The sequence below is a fragment of the Takifugu flavidus genome, chromosome 9 (genome assembly GCF_003711565.1).
Source record: "Takifugu flavidus isolate HTHZ2018 chromosome 9, ASM371156v2, whole genome shotgun sequence".
NCBI classification, from domain to species: domain Eukaryota; kingdom Metazoa; phylum Chordata; class Actinopteri; order Tetraodontiformes; family Tetraodontidae; genus Takifugu; species Takifugu flavidus.
In genome coordinates, this window is record NC_079528.1 from 3985229 (window position 1) to 4009502 (window position 24274).

Below are 24274 nucleotides of genomic sequence, written 5' to 3' on the forward strand. Positions count from 1 at the left end.
CAGTAACAGAAGCAGTGGAGGAGAATTGAGAGTGCAGAGAGGCATCTCAATGAATGGTATTTTTGGATTTTTAAAACAAATAAAACCAGACCCCAAAACCGTTGGTGGCCCGTATCCTGTACATCGTTACCGAGCAAAGAGGAATTACATATGAAGTCGTTTGGGTGACCAAATGTTTGCCATCTTCTTCCTTCTGAGCACATTTTAAATGGCAGAAATAACTACAGTACTTCTTACAGAGGTCTCAATGTCACCACTGCACCCAAAAAAGAAGCCGCTTCTCAGAACAACGTGAGAGATGAAGAGCTTTCAGGGAAAAGGAGGCCACTGTCGAGCTTCTGTAAGCGAGATTAGCATTAATTTTTCACATTGAACTTTATTCCTTTAAGAAAACACCAGCAACAGCAGGTCTGTGGTTTAGATTAACAACAAACGAAGAGCATGGCTTCATCGGACCTTAATCACATTTTCAAAATGAGGGGAAATTATGTCTGTTCTTCATTGATCGACAGAAAAAAGATATTTGAACAAATTCCCAATTTACAAGCTTTAACTATATACCATCCACACAAAACACCAGTTTACATTTGCCAGAGCTCTTTTCTGATCCCTTCAATGCATTCCTACAAAGAGTACAAAAGAGCCTTGCAAGTGAACACGCTGCAGATCAAAGGGTGAAGCTGCGAGTTCACTTGCTGCTTCTTACTGTGGCTGAGAGCAATTATAAAACCTGGAACATCATCATAATCTATCAACATAACGCATGCTTAATACTCCCTTGCCATGCTTTCAAAAGCCACCTTGGCTTTTCATGACAGGCATTAGTGCTTTGCTCCAATCAAAAAGGGCTGTATTAGCTGTGAAACACACAGGAACTGGGAACTTGGTTGATGTAGATGCGTCATGTGTATTTATAGAAATATTAGTGTGCAAGAATCACGCAGAAGGCTGTTGGGTTATTCTCGCAAATGAATTATGAACACCCTGCCTCAAGATTTCCTTTTGTCTGTTAACAGGCCGAACCACAGTTTCTCTCACAGCTCGGGAGCAGATCGGAGTGAGTGACAACAGCCTGTAACTCACACACACACACACACACACACACACCACACACACACACACACACACACACACACGCATACATGTATGCACACAAAATGTGTGATTAGAGATTACTCATTTATAGTGTGTGTGAGGACGACATATTTAATGAAGCGTGTGATGCTGAATTTTCCTTATAAGGCGTTGCACTGTCCAAGGTACTGAAACCGACGCTGCCACTGAGAGGAGGCCACGGCGTCAAACACATTTACTTACAGTACATGCATGTGTGCGTGCATCTGGATTATGCCGTTGATTCAGGGTGACAGTATGTGGACCTCGGCGAAAGAGCCCCCCCCCCTCCCCATTTCATTGATAAGAGTTATGCTGCTGCTGCTGCTGCTGCTGCCGCGGCTGCTGCCGCCGCGGCGGCTGCTGCCGCTCATGATGATGGAGTCAGCTGCAGCAGCGGCAGCCTATAGGCTTGGCTTGCAAAAGGTGAGCTCTTAAGCAGGCGAGATGACAGAATGATGAGCCTCTACTCCCCTCACACACGATGTCCATTTCAGTGCACCGGCTCAGACACGTTGACCCTACTTTAGTGAATTTGATCAGGCTGAGATAAGTCAGATTTGACAGCTACAGTCACACACCAGCCTGCAAATTCGGATCAGGACTACACAAGTATGGCCCACCACTGTTACACTACCACCACCACCATCGTTAACATCATCATCATCATTATCATCATCATCATCACCACACCATCATCCATCGAACCCCAAGCATGAATCTTCCCACTCTGATTTTTTTTTTAAAGGTAAGAAAAATGTACCTTTCATCCAGTCCAGCACTTGCTTGGGGGTCCATTTGCTTATAGGTTCCATAACCAAAGCCATGGTGTCACAGTCTCTCCGAGATGAATGCGGGCGACATAAACGACCTGTCAGTCACATCTGGAATGCCATGGTGTCTAATGAATCTGAGGGAGAAGAACGGCTTGTCAGTCTTTTGATTCTCTCCATCAGAGCATGGCTGCCTGCAGAAACGGTGAACGGGATGCGGTGGTGCAATCCACGCGCACACACGGGAGACACGCGCACGGTCTCTCTCTCTCCCTCTCTTTCGCGCTCCCCCTCTCGTGCCTTCCCGCCAGTAGCTCGTGCGCTGTGAGAAGTAGATTCGGTGAGAGCAAGGGAAGGAGAGACCCCTCCCCTTGCCTCTTCCCCCCCGCCCGCCTTGCTGCAGCATCACAAGGGCCACCACTCATAATACAAATCCCAGGAATGGTGCAACGCACAACATATAGGGAGGATCTCCCCCCAACCCCCCCCCCCCCCCCCCCCCCCCGCCCCAACCCACCACCACCACCACCACCACCACCACCCCACCCCCGACACGCACAGACACTCATGCTGTCCACAAAAGCGCACACGTTGTTAACTCGTTAGAGGGTTCATTTCCGCCGCAGAATTCGTGCTTTTCGTCTGGCAACGTAAATGTACGCGCTTCACGCCTGTTGGCACCGCGTGTCCCATCGCAAGAGTAGGCAGGACCCACACAAATCTCACAAGCTATGGGTTTCTTCTTTTTTGGGATGATGAGGAATCCGGTACCAGTTGAGCTGGTGCGTTTGAGGGCTCAGCCGTGAGCAACAGCGCCCCCTGCTGCGCACCTGGTCCACAGGTGACGTCATGGATTAAATCAGACACAGCCACAAAAGTGCCTGCGCACACATGCACCTGAAGAAAGTATCAAGAACGATCACTTCTGTGTATGTTTACATTCGCAGCTTTTTAAGAAAAATTGGACAGTGTAAAGAGTAACTAATAGTTTAAACAGATGTTTAAAATTTATTTTAGACTTGGAGTCCTGCCTCTAGTACTTTTGGTTTAGTTAATAATCACTTGTTTTTATTTTTTCTAATTAGTTACTTTGTTTGGCTCTCTCATTTGCATATAATAGTCAAACTGCAAATGAAGTATTAATTTTGGTATGACTGTAACAAGACACTTTGCAAGACTGGATTAATTATCTAGTCGTATTATGATTTGGGGAAAAAAAGTTATTTTCAGTCACATTTGATTATTTTATTAAACATTTTGAAACGAAGTCACAAAGGAAGAACGTTTGAATTTAAATTCACCAGTCAAAATAATACAAGCAATCGTTTTAACACCTCATTTTGTCATATTTTACCTTATTGGTTTAATTAATACAAGCGACATGAGCGCATAATTATGGCTGTATGTTGAACTTCAAAGATATTGTTCCGGTGACCGTTTCCACGTTATTTTATGATAAAGTCGCTGCCAGCCCAGAGTTTCGCCTGCTTCCATGTTTATGACCTCCTCCTCCTCCAGCAGCCCCCTGAACAAAGTCACTGGTGGGCGGGACCACTTGTTCACTTTACGGCCCTTTCAGAATGTGACAGCCGTGATCTTGAGCGCCCATTGGCTCCTGTCTGTAAATACGTCACAATCATGATTAGAATTGATGATCGGACGTTGTGATTTCATTGTCTAGCAAAGGGGACCGGGGGAGAAATCTGCTGAATTTGAACGTTCGTCTGATTTTGACATCAAAGATGGTATGTAGGAAAGTGGATTTTCTTTTTCGCTGCAGGGTTTCCCCCAAGCACTTTTGTTTGCAACCGCTCAGTGCGCGGCTCAATGGGGGCGACCATTCTGGGGTCGGGAAATCATAGATTTGAGGGAAAAGTTTAGCTGTAGCTATCCATTGGGAGGGCTATGCTAACGCTAGCTAGCGTCAGCTACCTCAGACATGGCCGCTCGGGCCTGCCAGCGACCACAGTCTGCCCTGGCCGTTGTGGTGTACCCGCTTAATGCCGACCCCCCACTCCTTAAGTTACGACGTGAGCTCGGTGATTGTTGTTGTTTTTTTTTAATTGTCTTTGTTGTTGTCCAGGGTGCTGCCGTAGCGGCGCGCCGACGTGCTCCAAGTCGTGTTTTTGTTATTTCGGTAATGTTTCCATGCAGGCTGGAGCCATGCGCAGTCAGCCGACCAAACGCGTCCCGACGCTCATTGGCCGCACAACAGTTCCGTCGGAGGCTTTTTCGCGATTTATCAACCGGCGCAACGCTCCACATTTTGTTAGCTTTAATAGGGAAAAAAAGTTTGTGTTTTTGTCTGCTCGTTGCCGCATTTCCCCCCCGCATTTCTACAGAATGAACAATCTCGTGTATTTGCTCTTAATTGCTTTTCTCCTCTCGGCAACCGTCATCATTATTGGTGTAAACCCTGCCTAGAATGCACCGGGGTGAATTTCTGCTTATTTTTTCTTCTATCGTTTATTTTATTTAACTTTTGAATAAATTAATAACTAGATCGATTACAGTTTAATTTATTTTAAATCCAGAAATACAATATAAAATAGATTAGAAACGTCCATGCAGTGGTGGAGCATAGCTAATAATTATAATAACTAGAGTATTACCGTATTACATTTCTTAAGTGGGTTGTGCTGTAGGTTATAATGGAAGTCTAACGTGCAGTCATTTAAATTGTGGTACATTCTTCTAACTTATTGTGAAATAATATTACACCTTTATATACAGCTACGGTTTACTGACATATAGTTAACGTGGGAAGTCAAACGCTTCAAATGTATCCAGATTAATTAATCTAATTTAAACCTCTCTCTCTTTATTTATATGTAACTTCCCAATGCTTTTTCACTTTTCCCAAATGTTGCAATGTAAGAATGTAACATGTCGGCAGTTGTCAGTTATTTGATGCCAATGACGTCGTTTTCTCTTCTGTTTTAGTCCATAATGCTAACGTAAATATTTTTATTTGCGTTCAGCTTGTGTGTCAAGTGCACGGAGAAAGAATGAGGACAGTTACGTCCATCTAAAGGCTTGGTGGTCCTGCTGTGACCTTCATGGCAGCCCCATTTCCCTCCAGTAACAGAATGGATGCCTGGCCACAGAGGCGTGGACTGCAGACTGTGAGTATACCAGTATTCTAAGACCAAGCAATGCAGTAACTTCATTAGTTAAGAACGTATAAAGGTCCTGCTGGTAGGTATATATTCATATGCAAACCTGTCAACCTCTGGTGGGGTTCTTTATTTGTTTATTTGTTTATTTTATCTCAGATGAACTTGCGGTCAGTATTTACAGCAGAACAGCAGAGGATCCTGGAACGTTACTATGAGAATGGGATGACCAATCAGAGCAAGGCTTGCTTTCAGCTAATCCTGCAGTGTGCTCAGGAGGCCAAACTGGACTTCAGTGTTGTGCGGGTAAAATCATTTTTATGTCCCTGATCTGGCTAGAGTTGAATTCATTATGATGCTAAATCTGCTGAACAGTTCCCTCTAGTGTCAGTCTTTGATTTTAAAAACGTGTCATTGGGAATTGTGTGATTCCCACTTCACACCTTGATCAGTTGCATCGTCCTACATGTCACCAAGATGACGGTTCACTTTTATCCCGTGCAGACGTGGGTTGGCAACAAAAGGAGGAAGTTGGCATCAAAGGTAGAACAGAACGGAGGCATGTCTCATTCCTTATCCAGCCACGGACTTGCCGGTGGATTACTCTCCAATCACACATTAGCCGGAGGTGCTTTGTCCAGTCACGGCCTGGTGGGGAGTGGTCTTCTCCCTGTTGAAATAGCTGCAGCGCGAAACATTCAGAACCGCCTTCACCTTCTCCCTCCAGCCACGTCCTTTCCCTCTTTCTCCTCAGCCTCATCCTCCCCCTCGTCTTCCTCTCCCATCAGCAGTGGAAGCAGCAGCAATAACAACAACAACAACAACGATGTCATACTGACAGGGATTTACTCCCTCAGCTCCGTCCCTCGCTCCCGACAAAGACCCACGGCCCCCCCATCCCATTCTGACTCAGAGCTCACTGCGCACACGCCTTCGTCTCTGATCAGCCAGGCCCTACAAAGCAGGAGTTCCTCCACCTCCTCGCCCCTCCACTCCAAGTTGGTTTCACTTTCTCAGTGCATCCCATCGCTCCCCTCAGCCTCAGGACCTTTAATCTACACTGCAGTCCGAAAGGGAGCTCCATCACATGGCGAAGCAGGGACAGGAATAGTACCTCACAATTGGACAAGGCAGTATGGTACAACGCAGACTAACCCTGGGTCCTCTTCCTCAAAACCTCAGACACAGCTCCAGTCCAGACCTCATTCCAGTCCCCAGCCTCCAGCACCCGCCCCTCAGAAGACCTCAGCCTCCCCAGTGCAAGACTCTTATCCTCGAATCCAACAGGCCTTCAGCTTGACCGAAGTAAATGTGGAGGACAGACTAGGGCCCGGTCAAGGGTCTTCTGAAAAACGTAACCAGGGTCACAAGCCCAGGCTCCATCCTCCAGACACCATTCACAACTTCTCCATTGCCATGGAAACTGGCAATGAGGAAGATGAGTGGCAAAGGGAAGAGGAGTTAGCAAACATGGCCGCCCAGACACACATTCGGGCGTCAGCCAGTCCAAATGTAGCTGAAGTGTCTGTGGTGAGAGGGAGCCTCACGCCCCCCACCGCGAGCTCCAGACCCACAATGCTTCACAACAGCATAACACTTCAGGGCAGCTACTCTGCGCCGACCTCACTCACAGGAGAATCCGGCACACAGGTAGGAGACGTTCAGATGCTTTTCTATCATTCACACTGAATGACTTAAGCTGAGTATATTCATCTTTGCTGTGCAGACGTCAGGTGGTATAGCTGCTGCCCCCTGGGTCCTTACTAACTCCAGAAAGCGAACAGTCAGTTAGTTTCATTTAAAATTGCATACGTATAAAATATACCATGTATAGTAAATGTTGTACAGTGAGACTTGTGCTCTTAGCTGCAGGATCGGACCCAGTTCAGCGACGGGGACCTCATCCAACTGAAGCACTACTGGGACCGAGGCATGACCAGTCTGGGCTCTGTCTGCAGGGAAAAGATCAACGCTGCAGCAAACCAACTTGGTGTAGACACTGAAATAGTCAGGGTAACAGTTCCTTTTAGAGGCCATACAAAGGACAAATAGCAAAAAGCCTCAGTAAAAGGGTTGGGTTGGAGTGTGTGGCCACAAGTCTGTGATATTTAGGGAGAACAGTCATGTGGGGCTTGTCTAAAAATGAATCCAAATGTAAATAGGAAAGTTCTGCAAAGCTTGGATATAAATCTATCTATATAAAAATTAACACTTAGTTTTGTAAAATTCAGACATTTAAATCTCAGAATCCCATTGCTGTTGCTAACTTACAGCTCAAAAATATTGAATTAAAAAAAATCCCATTATCCTGACTTGACCTTTAAATTGCAGTGTGATTGATGTCTCCTGTTCGACTGTTCTGAAATTGGCAGACGTGGATCAGTAACAGGAGGCGGAAGTATCGCTTGATGGGCATTGAAATTCCACCACCTAAAGGCGGGCCGGCTGTGTTCACAGCCTCCTCTCCAGGAAACAGATCCACGGGGGAGCTCAGCCCGGACGAGGAGCGCTTCAGAATGGCCGAATCCAGAGAGGACTTGAATGACGGCGGCTCAGTGAGCCTGTCTGAAGGTAGAATGAGTGATGGCTCCACCCACTGCAGCTCTGCAGAACACTGTCTCACCATCACTCCCATGTTGTGGTTCTAGATGGCACCATCGACTCGCAGCACAGAGACAGAGAAGAGGACATTGACGGGTCCGCTGCTGCTCCACTGGCTGATAATGTGGTACTTGATTATTTCCACTTTACAGCAGAGCCTTATTAAATATAACAACTTTGGAGTAGACGCCATTGACAATATTGTGACAAATTAGATTCATTCAGTACAGTTGCTGGATGGAGGTCCTGGGCTGGTGTGGTTACATTTGGCCTGAGGTTCTGAGGCCGCATGCCACATGCACGCTCCCACTGTGCTGTGTGATTAAACTGCACGTTTTAGAGAGGCCTTTTGATCGTGGGCAGCCTGAGGCGTCTTGATGTGCCACACCGATGAGGTGGATGGATTATTTCAACAAAAAGTCAGCTCATGAAAAATGGGAGCAAAAACAAAAGTGTTGTGTTTTTGTTCAGTGTGGACCAGTATGACACGGCCGCCTGCCTCAGATATTTTCTAACCACGGCAGGTTTACAAAGTTTAAGCCTGGATTTCTACTGTAAATGGAAAAGCACAAGCACAAAGCAGCTCCGTGGTTAGCATTCAGCCAATTCCTTAAAAGAAACTCCTCCAACAATGACGTGACTCAAAGCAAACTGAAAATGATCTTTGTACTTTGTAGACCTGTAATCTTGTAGATCATCCTTATTCTTTTTGTTCCCCATTGATGATTAATAATTCTGATCACGGAATAGAGTATTTTGTCCATTTTAAACTTCCTTTTGGACCTAAATGAAGCTCAAAATGTGTTCAGAAAAATCCAACGAGTTTCTTTTGAATCTCTTGAGTCAATCATTTAATGTATAGAAGGTTTCCCTGTTGCTGATAAACATAAATCATGGCCTTTTCCCTTTTCTTAAACAGAAGATTGAAGTGCTCAATGAGGATGAAGAAGACGATGATGATGATTATAATGGAGATTTAGTGTCTTCAGACATTGAGCAAATACAAAACCTGTTGGAATTCAAGGTGAACACGCACACACACGCGCCAGGCTGCAGTTATATCTGACAGATGGATTGTTTGCTGAATGCGTTTCACCTGTTTCAGCATGAGGAAGTGCAGTTCTTGGAGAATGAGCTAGAGAACCAAAAACAGAAGTATCAGGAGCTTGCAAGCTTCACAAAGAGCCTGCTGACCGCTCTGAGGAATAATGACCTGGAGAGACAGCAGGTGACATCGCCGATGAGAGCGCTCATCTCCAGAAACATGTCATCTGTGCTGGGACTTCTAATCTGAAGTGTTGTTGCCTTCAGGAGCTCATGGCCAGTCTACCTCAGCCTTCAGACCAGGACTGGGACATTATTGCGGAGAGTGGAGCCGAAGGAGACGTCTCCCCCGACCACGACGGCTTCCCAGCGGCTGGCGTGAACAGCGCGGAGACTCCGCCAGCACTCGTATATGAAGATGTCCCACTGGTCCAAAGGAACAAAGATGTTCAGCCAAGTGCAGTTACTGAGCCCTCTGCATCAGAGGAGCTGCTGCGGGAAGAACGGGACGATATCGGTTAGGTCACTACGCGGTTTTACACACTCCAATAGCAGCTTTTCACACCAGAGAAGAGACTCCGATTTAGCATTTACAACCTGTGTGACTCAAGGGGCAATTTGTAACATAACGAGTCTTATTTCTGGGGCATAATAACAGTAACTCCCAGAGCTTGAGTAGTTCGCCTTCTGAGAAAACCAGTAACGTCTCTCTTTTGCTGACTTAGGCATTAATCTCAGGTTCCGTTCAGACCTGGTATCAACACTGTCCCGGCCAGTCCGAATCGTACAGCTGAGCCTTCAAATCGAGCTGATCGGCCCTCACGTCACTGCTAAATTGATGTTTCCGTTCATAATGTCTAGATTTAGTAGGTTGTCTCATATTTCCAGTGACGTCAGCGTTGCTCTCACTGGGGCCGTTTCCATGACACACTGTCTCCAACGGTCTGATCATGAGCGGTCAGCGCTGCGGCTAAGAAAAGCACTGTATTCTCAGTCCCCATCCTACATTCTCTGAAGGATGGGACAGACAGTGGCATTATAAAATGGAAAACAAAAAGGTTTTAAATATGTAACGGTGTGATTCTCTCACATAGCGTGATTCTGTCACTGAAATTAAAAGAATGAATGGGTTTTACTAACAGATTAGACTGTCATCAAATGACTGGAGTTTTTGATCCTCTTGATCTTGCTGCATCATCCGTGCACTCACGGTGATTTACCACCACTTATGTTGCAGACGTGAGTAGGTGGTCACCCATTGTGGCCCGGGACACACTTTGACGGAAGCGTGCAGTGAAACTGTGGCCACACGCTGGTCTGAGTGATCATAAACGCACCCAGAGCCACTCGAGCTGTCCGGCTGCAGTCCAGTCTCTGTGAACACAATGTAGTGCCAAGTCTGAACACTGCCTGTGTTACAAATTACACCTTTGACTCATGCTTCGAGCCCCGCGCGTGGGATTAATGCTTCACTATGACTGTTCGGCTGACAAATGCCATTTCTTGTGCATATCATTTGCCTTGCTCTGGACCCGTCCAGAAAGAACAATAAACAACCTCTAATTTATCCGTGTGCAATTGTTCCTCGCTCTCTTTGTATTAAAGTAAAAACCCAGTCTGCTCGTCTAGATGATGTCAGTGGCGACCTATTAAAGCAGGTCATGTGTCTGTTGATGCTCAGTGTGTGACTGTGGCCTCACCACACACACACATGCACACGCACACACTGCGTGGGAGAAGGAAAGGGGATGAGGTTTAAGCCTCTTAGTTTCACTTGAACTCGTAAAGGACGGGCTTATGAAGCAATAGCATTTAAGATTTCTACCGAATGCGTCCTTAAGATCAGAGGCTTGTTGCTCACCCTAAAAGGTGTCGCCGCCCCCCCCCCCCCCCCCCCAAATTTCCTATCAACCTCAAAAACAGTCTTACAAGCAGCAATGACTGTCCTTTGCAGTCAAATGCTCCGGCATCGACCTCCCCCTCAAATGCACGCATGTCATGCGCAGCGTCACCCAACACTCTCTTCCCCACGTCCTTCCTCCGTCTCCACATTCGTTGCTTTTGTTTGGATGGGGGGAAATCCTTAACTGAGTTGCGTCATAAATACGTCAATAAACTTTCATTCACTGACGATCAGGTACCACGATAGCCGCCATATTCGCATCTATGGCAGGGTAGCGGCGCTTTCGGAGAGCCTATGGTTCATTCATCATCAGCGTATTCTCTCACACGGATCTCCAGATCCCATCCCGACACAGGTCCGCTGCTTTACAGCCGAATCCTGATCACCTAAACACAACAGCCGGATTTTTTCGGAGGAACAGATATGCAACGTGGAGCGGGGGTCTAGGTAGATAACGATGCCTTAGACTTGGAGAGGAATCCTGGCACAAGATGGAGGTAAACAGCGTTAGTAGTGAGGTTAGTTGAGTCGTCGGTATCTCTTTTTATTATGCTGAGTATTATAATTGTTTTATTTTGCTGCCCCGTTAAGTTAGCATGCCCCCCCGAGGCTGAGTGGAGTTTAAATTCGCGTCACGACCTACAGCGCTCCGTGATGCAAGCTAACAGGCTAGCTAAGGCTAACAGCTGAGTATTTTTTATTTTTGTTGCACTGTCCGGATTTTCTGGATTAATAGCCGCCGAGATTTGTTGCTCTTTATTGCTCTTCGAGCAGGACGGGTCCTTTTCCCAACCATGTCCGACCTTCCCTTTCTGTGTTTTTCTGTCACTTACACTTGTCAGTAGGAGTTTGTTTCAGGGCTAACTTAGCCTATGGAGCCGTAGCATGCTAGCTGTCAGCTTACGTGCTCGAAAGTTGGGCAAGTTTCTAATCGTTGTCCATGGTCTCTCGAAGACTGCATAAAGCGTTTTCTAACTTTCTGAAGTAGGTCAGTAAAAGCATTCGGCAATAACATGTTTACACATTAACTGCAAATAAATTAGGTCTGACGTCTTCAAATGAGCTCTGGCTAGTGGGCAGTAAGTGAATCAGCGATGCTGCTATTAGATAAAACTTCATCGCACTGACATCGTTGGATAAAATAACCGTGATTTCAAAATGAGGTTGTTCAAATGGCACATCGTTTACTGTATTCCTCAGCAGCTTGTATACTTTACACCCCGCTTAACTTGGTGGCATATTTCAGCTCATTCTATATATTTTCCATACATCTCCATCTGCATGTTTTTCTGTGGGGACACACAACCCAACAACTATCTGTCTTTGTGCACAGTGTTCCTGATTTAAAGTAACCCAAAAGCCGTTTAAGGACCCATCAAAACACCTGTTTTAATCATTTTGATGCTTAAGGACAACAGTTGATGCAGGGGGCTTGTAAGGATCCATTAATCCAATACAAGTGTCCCCAACCTTTCAAAAGTTTTACATCTTGTTCTACAAATAACCACTTTAATCTGCTTTCTAATGAATGCGAGTCCCTATGACGCTGCCAAGAGCTGATGTAAACACTAAGCCGTGCTGCTTGTACGGGGTGAGCAGTTCTAGATGTTTAATACAGTTTGTACGCCTATCAGTTATGATGCTGATTGGTGATTATGGTCGTGAAATGATGCTGTTTTGCACGGTTGTCAAACATGGATTTGGAGCGGCTGGGAAAAGGCTCAACCCATTGCGCCCGCAAGTGTGGGCCGCACTCCGTTACCGGCCTGGATGAGCCACAGCAAAGGTGGGAGTGAAAATGTATGTGTGAGCACACGACACAGACTTCTGCAACCCACAAAATACTCGGGTATTTTTGCCCACTGGAGTCTCGATCTGAAGGGCACGTCTTGACCGAAGGTAATGGGTTGGGTGTTTTGTTCTGGAGCACAGAGATGCCAGAATTTGCTTTCTTGGCATTTGTTTCAAGGATGTACGTGAGTGTATGCCGGCGCTCCACCCACTGAGTGGGTCTGCATAGTGCTGTGACTCATCCCCCTCTTCATCACAGGCCTGGGAGAATTCACCACACAAACACACCGGACGGAACACATCTGAGCATCCCGAGCATCAACACAAAAGAACAAGTCGTGCGTTCGGCTCTTGCGGGTTCGCAGATGTCCGACTTTAATCTCCCGATAACGCCACGGCGGATGACATCTGTCAATGAAACGAATGCGCTCAGGGTGACATTGAGGATGCACCTGTTAGTGTAATCGTGTCCTTTCGGGGGCGAGGGTTTCTCACCCCGGTGTCTTTTCCACAGGCCCTGAAAGAGCTGGACCTCAGTTCGTGATCGAGGTGCTGAAAGCTGACTGCAGCCCAAGCAAACATCAGATTCCTAAAGCCCGTCAGACATGTTGCTTTTGCAGTGGCTGGGGGATTAGGATAGAATGATAATAACGAGGGGCTTTCTGTGCAGGAGGAGCGCTAGACAGCTGGATGCACTTAGAGTATGGACCCTAGTTGAAAAGAGAAAGCAGTTTTGTGGTGGGGGGGGGGTTAAATGGTGGTTTTTCTGCATGTGACTAATTTTGTTTGCGAGATTAGTTTTAGCGCCGTATGTGTGGGCGTGCTTCAGCCAGTGTCACCGTCCTGCTCAGCCAGAAAAGACGGGTGATGGAGGACCGTGGCTGCGTTCGCTCTTTCTGAATCCTCCTGTTGAAATCTGGTTTGTCTGCAGATCAATGGGCATCAGGCCATGGACGAGCCCATGGAGGAGGGAGAGTCTTTCTCACACTGCGTAAGTATCGCGACTCGGGGCCGCGAGCGGCACGGGAAGACGTGTCGTGTGACGTCACGCGTGTTTACTGTTTGTGTAGGATGAAGGGACATATGAGGAGATTCCAATCACCCATCATGTGAAAGAGGGTTGTGAGAAAGCCGAGCCGTCTCAGTTCGAACTGCTCAAAGTCCTCGGCCAGGGTTCTTTTGGCAAGGTGAGCGGACGGATCTGACGCTCCCGCCTGTACACTTGTGGGTGTTTTGTTTCTAAATCTCTCCTTTCCTCGCAGGTATTTCTGGTCAGGAAGATTCTGGGTCCAGATGCTGGTCAGTTATATGCAATGAAAGTTCTAAAAAAAGCATCGTTGAAGGGTAAATCAACCTAAGATTCATTCTGTAGCCTTGAAATAAGACTGCCGATTAAGTTGATACTGTTACAAAGTTCCACATCTTCAGTGCAGCTGGGAAAAGACGATGCTTGTGTTCTAACCTGATAAGACAAAATCTTTAAGTCAGGACAAACGTGATGTAATTTCTACTCTAACCTGTCTAAATTGACCAGGTGGTTGTAGTTTTTTTCTGAGTGAGTTCTGTTTTCATCTCTCAGTCAGGGACAGAGTTCGGACCAAGATGGAAAGAGACATTTTAGTAGAAGTCAATCATCCCTTCATAGTGAAATTGCACTACGGTAAGAGAACCCTCACGTCTGCACTGCAAAACACGAGACTTCTGGTTGAACTAATTACACCTTTCTTAGCTTGTTGTGAAGAAGCTAATTGCCTCAATCCCTGGGAATCTTTTCTTGAAGCGCCCAAACATGAGTTGGTTGAGCAGTTTGTTCTTTCTAAATCTGGGAAACCTGATGGTCGGGCTGCTGTTGGTTGATTCCTTTGCCGCTGTCCTCCAGCACTTATCTGGCGAGCTCAGTGTTTCTTCTGACAAGCTCTATCTGTGCCAGAAGTGTTTCACCCAAACCTGCAGATGAATGCAGGAGCTGTGCTGCAGTAATGTGACCAGAAAATACTTTTTTTTAATCCTCCTCTCTGACTTCCAGAATTTGTTCTGCTTATTAATCATATTACGGTTGTCAGTTGCATTAGATAAACGTCTGGAGACGGGTCTTGTCTTTGGTTCTCACTATTAAAATCATTTAATGTGCCTTTCTGCGGGTTTGGTAAAAGCTTAAGGATCACTTGTGCACCCAACATGCAAATAATTGCGGAGCTGCACACGTGCAGCCATACAGAGGCTTTACATCTTTAGAATGAGCATCTATAATATCCACTTTTAACCCTTTCATTTTGATGAACTGAAAGTCTAATTAGGAGGCTAATTCCCTCATTTTGTTGTCTCTCAGCCTTTCAGACAGAAGGGAAACTATATTTAATACTGGACTTTCTCAGGGGAGGGGATGTATTCACTCGCTTATCCAAAGAGGTAAGCTGATGTCCCTGATCACCGTTTATTAGCCGCCTCGCTTTATTCCATGTTTTATGTTGCTTATAAAATGATTGCTGCAGCATCATTTCTTCGACAGGCCATGTTACTGTATCGTGCGCAGTAAAACGTGGCAGCATTCGAGGTCGAGCTGCAATCAGATTATTATAAGCCTTCCATGTTTTGTTTTACACTATTTACGATCGCATTTCTGCGTGGAAACGACGGCTCCTCGTGCGATCTTTATTTGCATGTCAATGATCGTTTCCTCCGCGGTTAAAAGGCTCCGATCTCTTTCGCTGCTTTCTCGGAGCAGAAAGATTTTTTTGATTGCTCTCTAGACGCACTTCAGCATTCAAGCGTCTTTTTGTACCCAAGCGAAGCTGCTGGCAGTGTCAAGTCAACACTTTCCCCCAATCATCTAACTCCTGCCAAATGTTAATATTGTGACAGTAATAATCGCTTTTATTTCTTCAGTTTACTCTGAATCCTGCAATTAACGTTGAAGTTGTGTGTCTTTTATCTGAATGTGTCTCCTCTCCTCTTCCTGAGTTCAGAGAGTAAATTTGTCCAGTTCTTATCAGGTTATGTTTACAGAGGAAGATGTGAAATTCTACCTTGCAGAGCTGGCCCTAGCCCTCGACCATCTGCACAACCTGGGCATAGTTTACAGAGATCTCAAGCCAGAGAAGTATGACGACTCCCCTTCCACTTTCACCAACAAGTCTCTTCTTACCTAAAAACCATCAACAGTGTCGTCTTATGCGCCCCTTTACTTTTAAAGACCAGAAGAGTTGTTTTATTTCTCCTAACTTCTCTTTGAAATTGTAGACAAATTAACATTTAGCCAGTTGCTCTGTAACAAGGCAGCAGCAGCTTTTGCATTCAAGGAAAAGTGAGCTCAAAGCCACAAAGTGCTCCATTTTTAAGACAAGAACTCTCTGTATTGGTTCCAGTTTATGCTGTCTAATGTTCTGCTGCTTCCCAAAATCCATTTGTCTTAAGACTAAACTGGGTCTGCTCCCGTTTCTCCTGATAGGGTCCAGGAGTAGAAAATAGAGAACAGTTTGCAACAGCTCAGATATTTATGGTAATTTTAGGTTATTCTCCAGTGTAGGATGACGGCACCATTACTTTAGATTTAAATCTGTTAAAGGATTTCTTGCGATATTCCCACACACACTTTTCAATATCAGTATTCAAAGGCCTTTGTTCCGACAAACGCAGCATTATTTTGAACAAGTCCAGTTTTCATTCACCTCCAGTACTGATATCAGACCTCTCGTGGTCTTTCATACTGAGCTTTAATAGCATTCAGTGTATTCAAGAGAATATGTTCTTGTCTTTCAGCATCTTACTTGATGAAGCTGGACATATAAAGTTAACAGGTAGGATTCCTCGCGTCCCCCACGTTCAGCTTTTACCATCATCTGTTTTCGAGAGTATCCGTATGTTCCCTTTTCTTTACTGTCGCGCAGACTTTGGCCTGAGTAAAGAGTCAGTGGATGCTGATAAGAAGGCTTATTCCTTCTGTGGTACGGTGGAGTATATGGCCCCTGAGGTGGTCAACAGGAGAGGACACACACAGAGTGCAGACTGGTGGTCTTTGGGAGTACTCATGGTATGGGACCCGCCCATCCACACACACACACACACCCACCCAACTGGCTGTAAAATCTTGTTTATTACACTTGCAGTTTGAGATGCTAACAGGAACATTACCATTCCAAGGGAAAGACCGCAACGAGACCATGAACATGATCCTCAAGTAAGTCGTAAAGTGTGTTAAATACTCTCAAAACACTGAAGAAATGTGATTTATCTAGAAGTTCTGATGAGTCTCTGTTCTCTTCTCCCTGTTAGAGCAAAGTTGGGGATGCCCCAGTTCCTCAGCTTGGAGGCCCAGAGTTTGCTCCGAATGCTTTTCAAACGTAACCCCGCTAACAGACTAGGTAACGCGCTTTAAAGCCGTGTGTATGGAACAAAAGGGAGCGAGGTGTGTTGAAGCCGAGCCTGGCGCTCGCTCAGCTTGAACTTGTTACAGTTTGGCACCCACATAAATCGCACGCTGGAACACCACTGGGAGAGAGATGTGTGAATGTGTTGAGCCTCTAAAAACGATAAAAAGCAAACGCGCCAGGTTGACTGAACCCGTGTGATCCATCTCTTCAGGGGCTGGGCCTGATGGAGTGGAGGAGATCAAGCGGCACTCGTTCTTTTCCACCATCGACTGGAATGTAAGCGCGCACACAAGCACCTACAGCCTACTCATTTCTCACATACACGCACATGAATAATTCTCCAGCTTGTGTTGAGAATTCACACCTAACAAACGGTTGGCGTGGTAAATGCTGGCCATCAGTCGTGGCCATGCCAACTGTGTTTGTGTGTGTCTGGGCAGGCGGCCAGTCCTGGCTGTGTGTGCACTAATAGCCTGGTGTGAGTGTTTAAGAGCCAGCAGGATGCTTTTGGCTGGCCCGGGTTGCAACGGGATGGGAGGGGGGGGTTCACCTGGAAGGGGTCTTGGCCTCACTTTCACATATGTTCGCTCACGTTTAAGCCTGCGGCGGTGTTTGATTTCTCTAACTCGTACCTGTGGGTTCTTTGCAGAAACTCTACAGGAGAGAGCTGCAGCCCCCATTTAAACCTGCAGCAGGCAAACCAGATGACACGTTCTGCTTTGACCCCGAGTTCACTGCTAAAACGCCTAAAGGTAAATAAAAACCCACACACACACGCATGTTCTTGCCACATAGTTTTGAGCGGTAGATGCTCCTGCAGCCATGGAAACTGCAACAGAGCACTGTCAAAAGACGCCACATTTTCAGATGGCGCCTAAACGCTAGTCTTGTGTGCATGTTATTAATTATCTGTGTGTACTTAGATTCCCCAGGTATCCCTCCCAGTGCTAATGCCCACCAGCTTTTCAAGGGCTTCAGTTTTGTTGCACCAGCCCCAATGGATGAAAACAAGGGCTCCCCGCTGCTCAGCATACTCCCTATAGTTCAGGTGAGCAGACTTTAGCCCTGCATATGTCAACATTCAAACACACCGTATTTCCATCCATCCATCCAAGTTCATCAAAGAAACAAGGAGAGTTTAGATTTTAATCTCTCTCTATTTGTGATATATCTCCTGCATTTATTAATAGAAGCCCACTCTTACTGTTGCTGAGCTTTTATGTCGGTTTAGTTTTAAAACTTGACCAATGGAGCACTTCTCAGCTGCACTAGCTGCCCACACAAGGCATCTGCAGAAGGCTGATCGCAGCATAACGGCAGATTTTATAATAGACACAGTCCTAAATATAAAGTTAAAGAGATACATTAACAAAATTTAGACCAGTGGTTACGGTCACTTGCAAAGGCCGGAAAACTTGAACTCGGCTAAGCTGCTTTCATGAAGCGAAGAACCACCTGCAGTCGTCACAGGATGCTCTGATGGTCTTTCTTTTGATTATTTAGATGCACGGAGGCTCAGCCAAGTTCTCTGATCTGTACGAGCTGCAGGAGGACATCGGTGTGGGCTCTTACTCAATTTGTAAACGTTGTGTACATCGAGTGTCAGCCATGGACTATGCTGTGAAGGTAGAGGTGTTAAAACTGTTTGAGGAAAAATATATGTCCTAATATCACATCACAAAACTCTCACACTCACGCAGAATAGGTCATTTAAAGTATGATATCTGCAGTTGAGTTTAAACTATTTTTATAAAAATGTCCCGAAACTGACCAGCAGAGGGCAGCAAAGCCTTGAAGTCCAATTTAATCCCGTCAAATGGATTTTTTTATCTGATGTCTATACAGCCACTGAACACACTGTTTACTATGGCTCAGATTATAGATAAAATCAAGAGAGATCCCTCTGAGGAAATTGAAATCCTGATGCGATATGGGCAGCATCCCAACATCATCACCCTGAAAGACGTAAGTGATATTTGAGACCCATATTGGCTGTTAATGGGCACGCTGACTCAAGGGCTGCCTGCCACGCATGTGCACTCCTGTGTCAGGTGTATGATGAGGGCAGGTACGTATACCTGGTGATGGAGCTGATGAAAGGAGGTGAGCTGTTGGACAAGATCCTCAGACAGAAGTTCTTCTCTGAGAGAGAGGCCAGTGCTGTGCTCTACACCATCACCAAGACTGTTCACTACCTCCACTGCCAAGGGGTGAGGAAACGCTCCACGTGAGTCAGGAGGGCAAACGTGTTCTCCTCTGATGCCTTCCCTGTTCACCTACACAGGTGGTACACCGCGACCTGAAACCCAGTAACATCCTCTACATGGATGACTCGGGAAATCCCGACTCTATCAGGATATGTGACTTTGGATTTGCTAAGCAGCTTCGGGGAGGAAACGGCTTGCTCCTCACCCCCTGTTACACTGCCAACTTTGTGGCACCGGAGGTGAGGAGGGGGGACTCATCCAAGATGGAAACCCTTAAATATCAAATTTGTCAAATCAATGCAGAATCTTCTAACCTATTTTCTCTGTGTGTCTCCAGGTACTAATGCGGCAAGGTTACGATGCAGCCTGTGACATCTGGAGTTTAGGAGTTCTACTGTATACCATGCTAGCAGGGTACGACGTTCACTCATAACTGCTCAACAGGTCTCATATACATACTTACAAGTTCTTTTTTTTTAATAGATGTCTGTGCACTTTTCACCTTTTCTGTTTCAGGTACACACCGTTTGCTAACGGGCCAAATGACACACCAGAGGAGATTCTTCTCCGAATTGGATCTGGAAAGTTTTCTCTGACAGGAGGCAACTGGGATACTGTGTCAGACACCTCAAAGGTACAAGTGTTATCCTTTTTTCTCAAATTTATGTTTTATATAGAGGGATACTAGCCTAAAGCTAAATGCTCATAGCAAATGTTTAGCACATTTTCTACAGTTACAAGAACTATATTTTTATGTCTTCAACGCACATAACCAATGCTACGTACGCTCCGAGCTAATTCCTCTCCATGAAACCTTCAAAGTTATTTGTCTGTAATGCAGGACCTGCTGTCACACATGCTCCATGTGGACCCTCACCAGCGATACACAGCAGAGCAGGTTCTAAAACATTCCTGGATCACCTGCAGAGACACATTACCACACTTCCAGCTCACACGTCATGATGCACCTCACCTTGTCAAGGTAAAGCGGTCTTCATAAACACACCTCTGTTTGTTTTAAGAATCCAGAGCTGATGGGAAGGAAGAAGATGACGTTTAAAGAGTTTACCCAAAGGGGAAACTTTACGCTTGGGTAGATGCTGAATGAGCAGCCTCAGTTCTCTATTTCAGTCTTAGTTTTACATTAAGCATTTAATATATCTGCACTTGCTGAAAAGGTTTTTTTGTGGAGCATCTTCAAATATTCAGTAAATGTATCACATGATCCTGATTCATCTCTGGATAAGTGGGTGTTGCCAGTTGAATAAATGCAGCGCACTTCACTGTCGAATAAGATGTTTGCATAACTCAAAATGTGAATAGGCTGCAATTATGACTGGAGTGTGAGTACTGGTAGTACAAAAATTTACATAAATCTCTCCAAATTAGTGACTGTACTATTTGACCAGAACTTTTTCTCAAGTTGTTTCAAAACTATGAGTCTGTGCTGGGATTGGCAACCGATCAGCTACAGTGCATAAAGAGTTGATAATGGAATTTGTGGAAAGCTTCAGACCTGTTGCTTTTGTTTTCCAGGGAGCCATGGCTGCCACTTATTCAGCACTGAGCCAGAAAACAAGTCAGCCTGTGTTGGAGCCCGTAGCAGCTTCCAGTCTAGCCCAGAGACGCAGTATGAAGAAACTCACCTCGACAGACATGTAGGCAAACACACTGCTCGCCCTCCATTTCTGACCTCACTCTCAGACTGTCAGATGCAAAAAAAAAAAAAGAAGAAAAAAAAAGTTGTGCACGCAGACCGAAATCCTGGCCAGTCCCACCTACTGTCTCCCCTTTTAATCTATTTATTTGACACGCCTCAACATATGCACGCAAACAAATCCACTCACACTGGAAGCCGTCAGCTGAAGAGGAAGAGGGGACAAGTCACATATCTGTTACTGCTCTGGAGACAGCCTTGTATTTATTTCTATAGCTTTCATATGCACTCGCCCTCCTCGCCTTTCATTCTTTCTTCCTTAGGGAAGAAACGCACCAGCTAATGTTCTCCTTCACTGTGATTGGCTGATTCAAAGCTGCTTCGGTAAACTGTGCCCCCCCTCTCCCAATCTCCCCACTGCTCTTCGTCTACACTCTGTCATCCTCCTCCAGTTCTCCCCTTTCTCATTTACTTTGGCTCTCTTTACTTCTTTCCTTCAAAACACGCAACGTCACGCGCGAGTGTGTCGGCAGGATGATCTTGTGAGGGGATCTCTTACGACTGTTCCCTCTCTTGATGAATTTCATTCGAGGGGGATTAAAAAAAAAAAAAAAAAGTACCTCAGGATCAAAATCATCTGCCAACACATTTGGGGACATAAAAGCATGTGTGGACAAGAAAAACAAGCTTCCTGTCCCTAAAATTCACTGTCTGACTCATTTTACATTGTGATGCTAATAATGTATCAATAAATATAAAATAAGCTGCATTTGGGGGAAAGATATTAAAAGTTTGAAGGTGAAATAATGTGATAATTAAAACGGTAATTCTAGTGTGCATAATATATATATACTTTATATATGTAGTGATGAGATAAAGAGCATGTGGGGGAGCTGTTGGGATTTCTGGGGGGGGACAGGATTAACCCTGTCAAACCAGAAAGACGACAAAAAATTCCATGGATATCTCTTCAGAAAGACATTGTGGAAATTGTATGATATTGTATTTATTTCATCTGATTTTTAAGATTCTATTTTTCTTTCAATTTCTGTATATATTGACATTAAAGATCATTATTGACATGCAGTCGGGGTGGAGTGATTTTGTCTGTGACCCAAGAAAGTAGAAAAGAGTTGCTGGCATCCACACAGCTACAGTGAACACGACGCACAGATTTGTTCTCCTTTTCGTTTATATCTGATTAATCTGGTTGTTTTTAGAATGCAGATCGACGTCAATCTTTGGACTGCACTTCTTGGCCCATCAGATATCTGATAATCTGAGTTGGAGTTTTAAAACTTTCCCAAATTTTGTCTCATTGATGGAAATGTGAAAAACAATTGAGGGCGTATCTGGTCTAAGTGAATTCTGCTTTCTCTTATATGTGCTGTCTTATTTTCACTTTCTAAACTGGTTTAAGGGCCATAACCCGCGGGTAAATTATATCGAAACTGTATTTTAATGTATTCTGTGCAAATTTGATTTAAAGCTTGATACCTCTTTGCGTTTTATCCTGGATGCAGTTACCACTAATGACCACTGGGTGGAAACAGTGTCGAAGCCAGGAGAAACGGGATGTGGATGGGCTCTGGAGCCCAGTGTCCAACATGAGTCTGTCTCCTGTCCTTATGTAAATGATCAGTCTCATTGCTTTGTCTGTCCAACCCCCCACTCCCCTGAGAGTACGGTCCCCCAGCCAGTGGTGCATAAAGAGAAGTGTGGGGGGGGGGAGAGAAGTGTCCTCATGCTTCAATCCATCTGTTTTCCTACCTAGATCTCATCCTCTGTTATCTGGTCATGACAGCTCTATGACACACGCATGCATGCTTGGCCTATAGACCAGCTGTTGTCCTTTTTCCTGAAACTGTCCGAGCTGTCTGCCCCCCCCCCCGACCCCAACCCCCACCCCCCCACCCGCCTGTATTAGATGTATTTCACAGCCAGCCTGGGAGCTGGGAGGTAAACACTGGAGCTAATTGTTTTGACATACTGCTCTTTGTTTTGGCCTCCTGGTGCTAATCAACCACTTGGCTGCCTGGCAGGGGGAGCGTTGCGCTCACGTTTGGGAGGAAACTCAACAAAAAAAAAAGGTATACAGGTGCTGCAGTTACAGTTGCAGTCCACGTTTGTTTGCCAGTTCCCACAGCGCCTTGGCGGCTAGGTAGCACCCTGCTCAGGTGTGAATCTATTTATCCTCATTAACAAGCATCTCCCTAAAGTCAGCCAATTAACACGCTGCTCCTAATGAAGCCATTAGCTGTCAGATGAGGTAGAAGCAATGCTTGTCAGGAGTCCACTGTTTTTGTGTGTGTGTGTGTGCGTGCATGCTCGTACCCACTCTTGCTGCTAATAAAAGCAGGAGAATTAATGGAGTGAGTGTGTGTGATAATGAGTTAATGTGGAACAAGCAGGACGAGCAGTGATCAGCCCTCCTGTCTTAAATGAAGATATCAGACACAGTGATTTACTCCCTCGTAGTCAGAAACAGGCCGTTCACATATAGGCTGTGAGTCATTCGTGTGTGTGTGTGTGTGTTTAGGAACACTGGGAACACGGTGACACATGAGGACGTAACCTGCTTCCAGGAACCAGACATGTAGTTTGAGGATTGAAAGTTATTTGTGATGCTGCTGAGGCCCCCCCACTGCAGTGCTGGGGAGAAACTCTTTAATCCACCTGCAGCCACTTATGGTCCCATCCAGGTTTACTCCTGGTATCGGCCTCACAATAACTGGCGCTCTCTTCTGTAATGGTTTGTCAAGGTCATTTAGCACGACCTTAATATGGTTTGAATTGTCAACCAAAAGGCAAAGACACGCGTGAGGCAGCCTGAACAGGAGCCGATGAGTTCACAGAACCTTTTAATGGCTTTTTCCACATTTCGGCGTCAATGATTAAACACAATGAAGCTTTCTTGAGTGCGAACAGCCCTGGGTCGGCGAGGCGAAGGCACTAAATAAGAATCCACATCAGTTGTTTATTCTCGAGGCTTGTTTCAGATATATTCCAGTCTCTGAACACTGGAAACACTCTGCAGTGTCCTGTTTACTCTGAGAATTTCTCCCCTAGAACAATTTGTTTACTTTCAATTTAAATTGGGTTTGTTTGCTTTCGTTTGCTCCATCTTGGGCCTTTGACATTTGGGATGAATTCAGTGTTTCATGTTTTTAAGAAGCGGTGTGACTCTGCAAAAGTTGTGCGTGCGTCGCTGCCATCATCCGCTGCAGGTGAACGGCGTTCGTCCTCGGAGTGCGCCATGCTGCCGCCGCTCCGCTCGCTATTGTTGCTGATGATCAATTTGCTCTGACTCGGGATCTGATTCAGACGCTCAATTATCTGCCGGCGCAAAGCCGATTCATCTCACCTCCAGCTTATGGGCAGAAATAATGACCACAAATTCCTGACACAACTGTAATTTGCTTCCATCTCACACCAGTTATTTTTTGAATGTCTTTTACACTTTTCCTTCTTTTTTTTCTTTTGCTTGGGTATCAGTTCTTCTTTAAAGGCATATTGGAGGGGTGGCAGCAGAGGATTTGTGAAGCTGCCTGACTCCACACTGAATGAGGTGAAAGAGGCTCAAGGATACTGCAGTGCTGCTCTGGACCTTGGCTTGCTTTGCTTGTTTGGCTCGGCTTCTCTCCAGGGGCGTTTATTTGCCCCCCGGAAATCAGGGATTATTTCAAACTAACACAGATG

General features: G+C 45.6%; 3 protein-coding genes across 10 annotated transcripts in view; 2 read left to right on the plus strand and 1 right to left on the minus strand.

Annotated features, from left to right (window-relative positions):
* Positions 1-2228, minus strand: part of si:ch211-26b3.4 (connector enhancer of kinase suppressor of ras 2) — a 37818-nt gene extending 35590 nt beyond the window's left edge. For all 3 annotated transcript variants that reach the window (XR_008952210.1, XM_057043997.1, XM_057043996.1), the window contains exon 1: positions 1877-2228. Coding sequence is in view for 2 of the 3 variants with exons in the window: in XM_057043997.1 (XP_056899977.1) it covers positions 1877-1940 (64 nt within the window). In the remaining variant the exon portion in view is untranslated. The remainder of the gene's footprint in view (positions 1-1876) is intronic.
* Positions 2229-3463: 1235 nt separating this feature from the next.
* Positions 3464-10214, plus strand: hdx (highly divergent homeobox). Of its 3 annotated transcripts, none has more exons than XM_057042839.1 (11): positions 3464-3631; positions 4868-5011; positions 5162-5308; positions 5507-6652; positions 6729-6785; positions 6869-7015; positions 7375-7573; positions 7651-7730; positions 8523-8627; positions 8709-8831; positions 8915-10214. In XM_057042839.1, exons 2-11 carry the CDS (start codon positions 4946-4948, stop codon positions 9167-9169), a joined length of 2325 nt encoding a protein of 774 aa, XP_056898819.1. In that variant the 5' UTR covers positions 3464-3631; positions 4868-4945; the 3' UTR covers positions 9170-10214. The 3 variants fall into 3 exon arrangements, with proteins under 3 accessions (XP_056898819.1, XP_056898822.1, XP_056898821.1); XM_057042842.1 differs by lacking the exon at positions 3464-3631 and adding an exon at positions 3770-3916; XM_057042841.1 differs by lacking the exon at positions 3464-3631 and adding an exon at positions 3771-3925.
* Positions 10215-10696: 482 nt separating this feature from the next.
* rps6kal (ribosomal protein S6 kinase a, like) lies at positions 10697-21661 on the plus strand. 4 transcript variants are annotated; one of them, XM_057042843.1, is made up of 22 exons: positions 10697-11068; positions 13273-13332; positions 13412-13528; positions 13604-13685; positions 13921-14001; positions 14671-14750; positions 15335-15441; positions 16101-16138; positions 16229-16371; positions 16448-16518; positions 16614-16702; positions 16923-16987; positions 17361-17463; positions 17635-17759; positions 18215-18337; positions 18587-18676; positions 18763-18921; positions 18996-19157; positions 19256-19332; positions 19435-19552; positions 19760-19900; positions 20455-21661. In XM_057042843.1, the coding sequence occupies exons 1-22, from the start codon at positions 11042-11044 to the stop codon at positions 20578-20580; spliced, it is 2184 nt and encodes a 727-aa protein (XP_056898823.1). In that variant the 5' UTR covers positions 10697-11041; the 3' UTR covers positions 20581-21661. The 4 variants fall into 4 exon arrangements, with proteins under 4 accessions (XP_056898823.1, XP_056898824.1, XP_056898825.1 ...); XM_057042844.1 differs by having other exon boundaries at positions 10697-11047; XM_057042845.1 differs by lacking the exon at positions 18215-18337.
* Positions 21662-24274: the final 2613 nt, after the last annotated feature.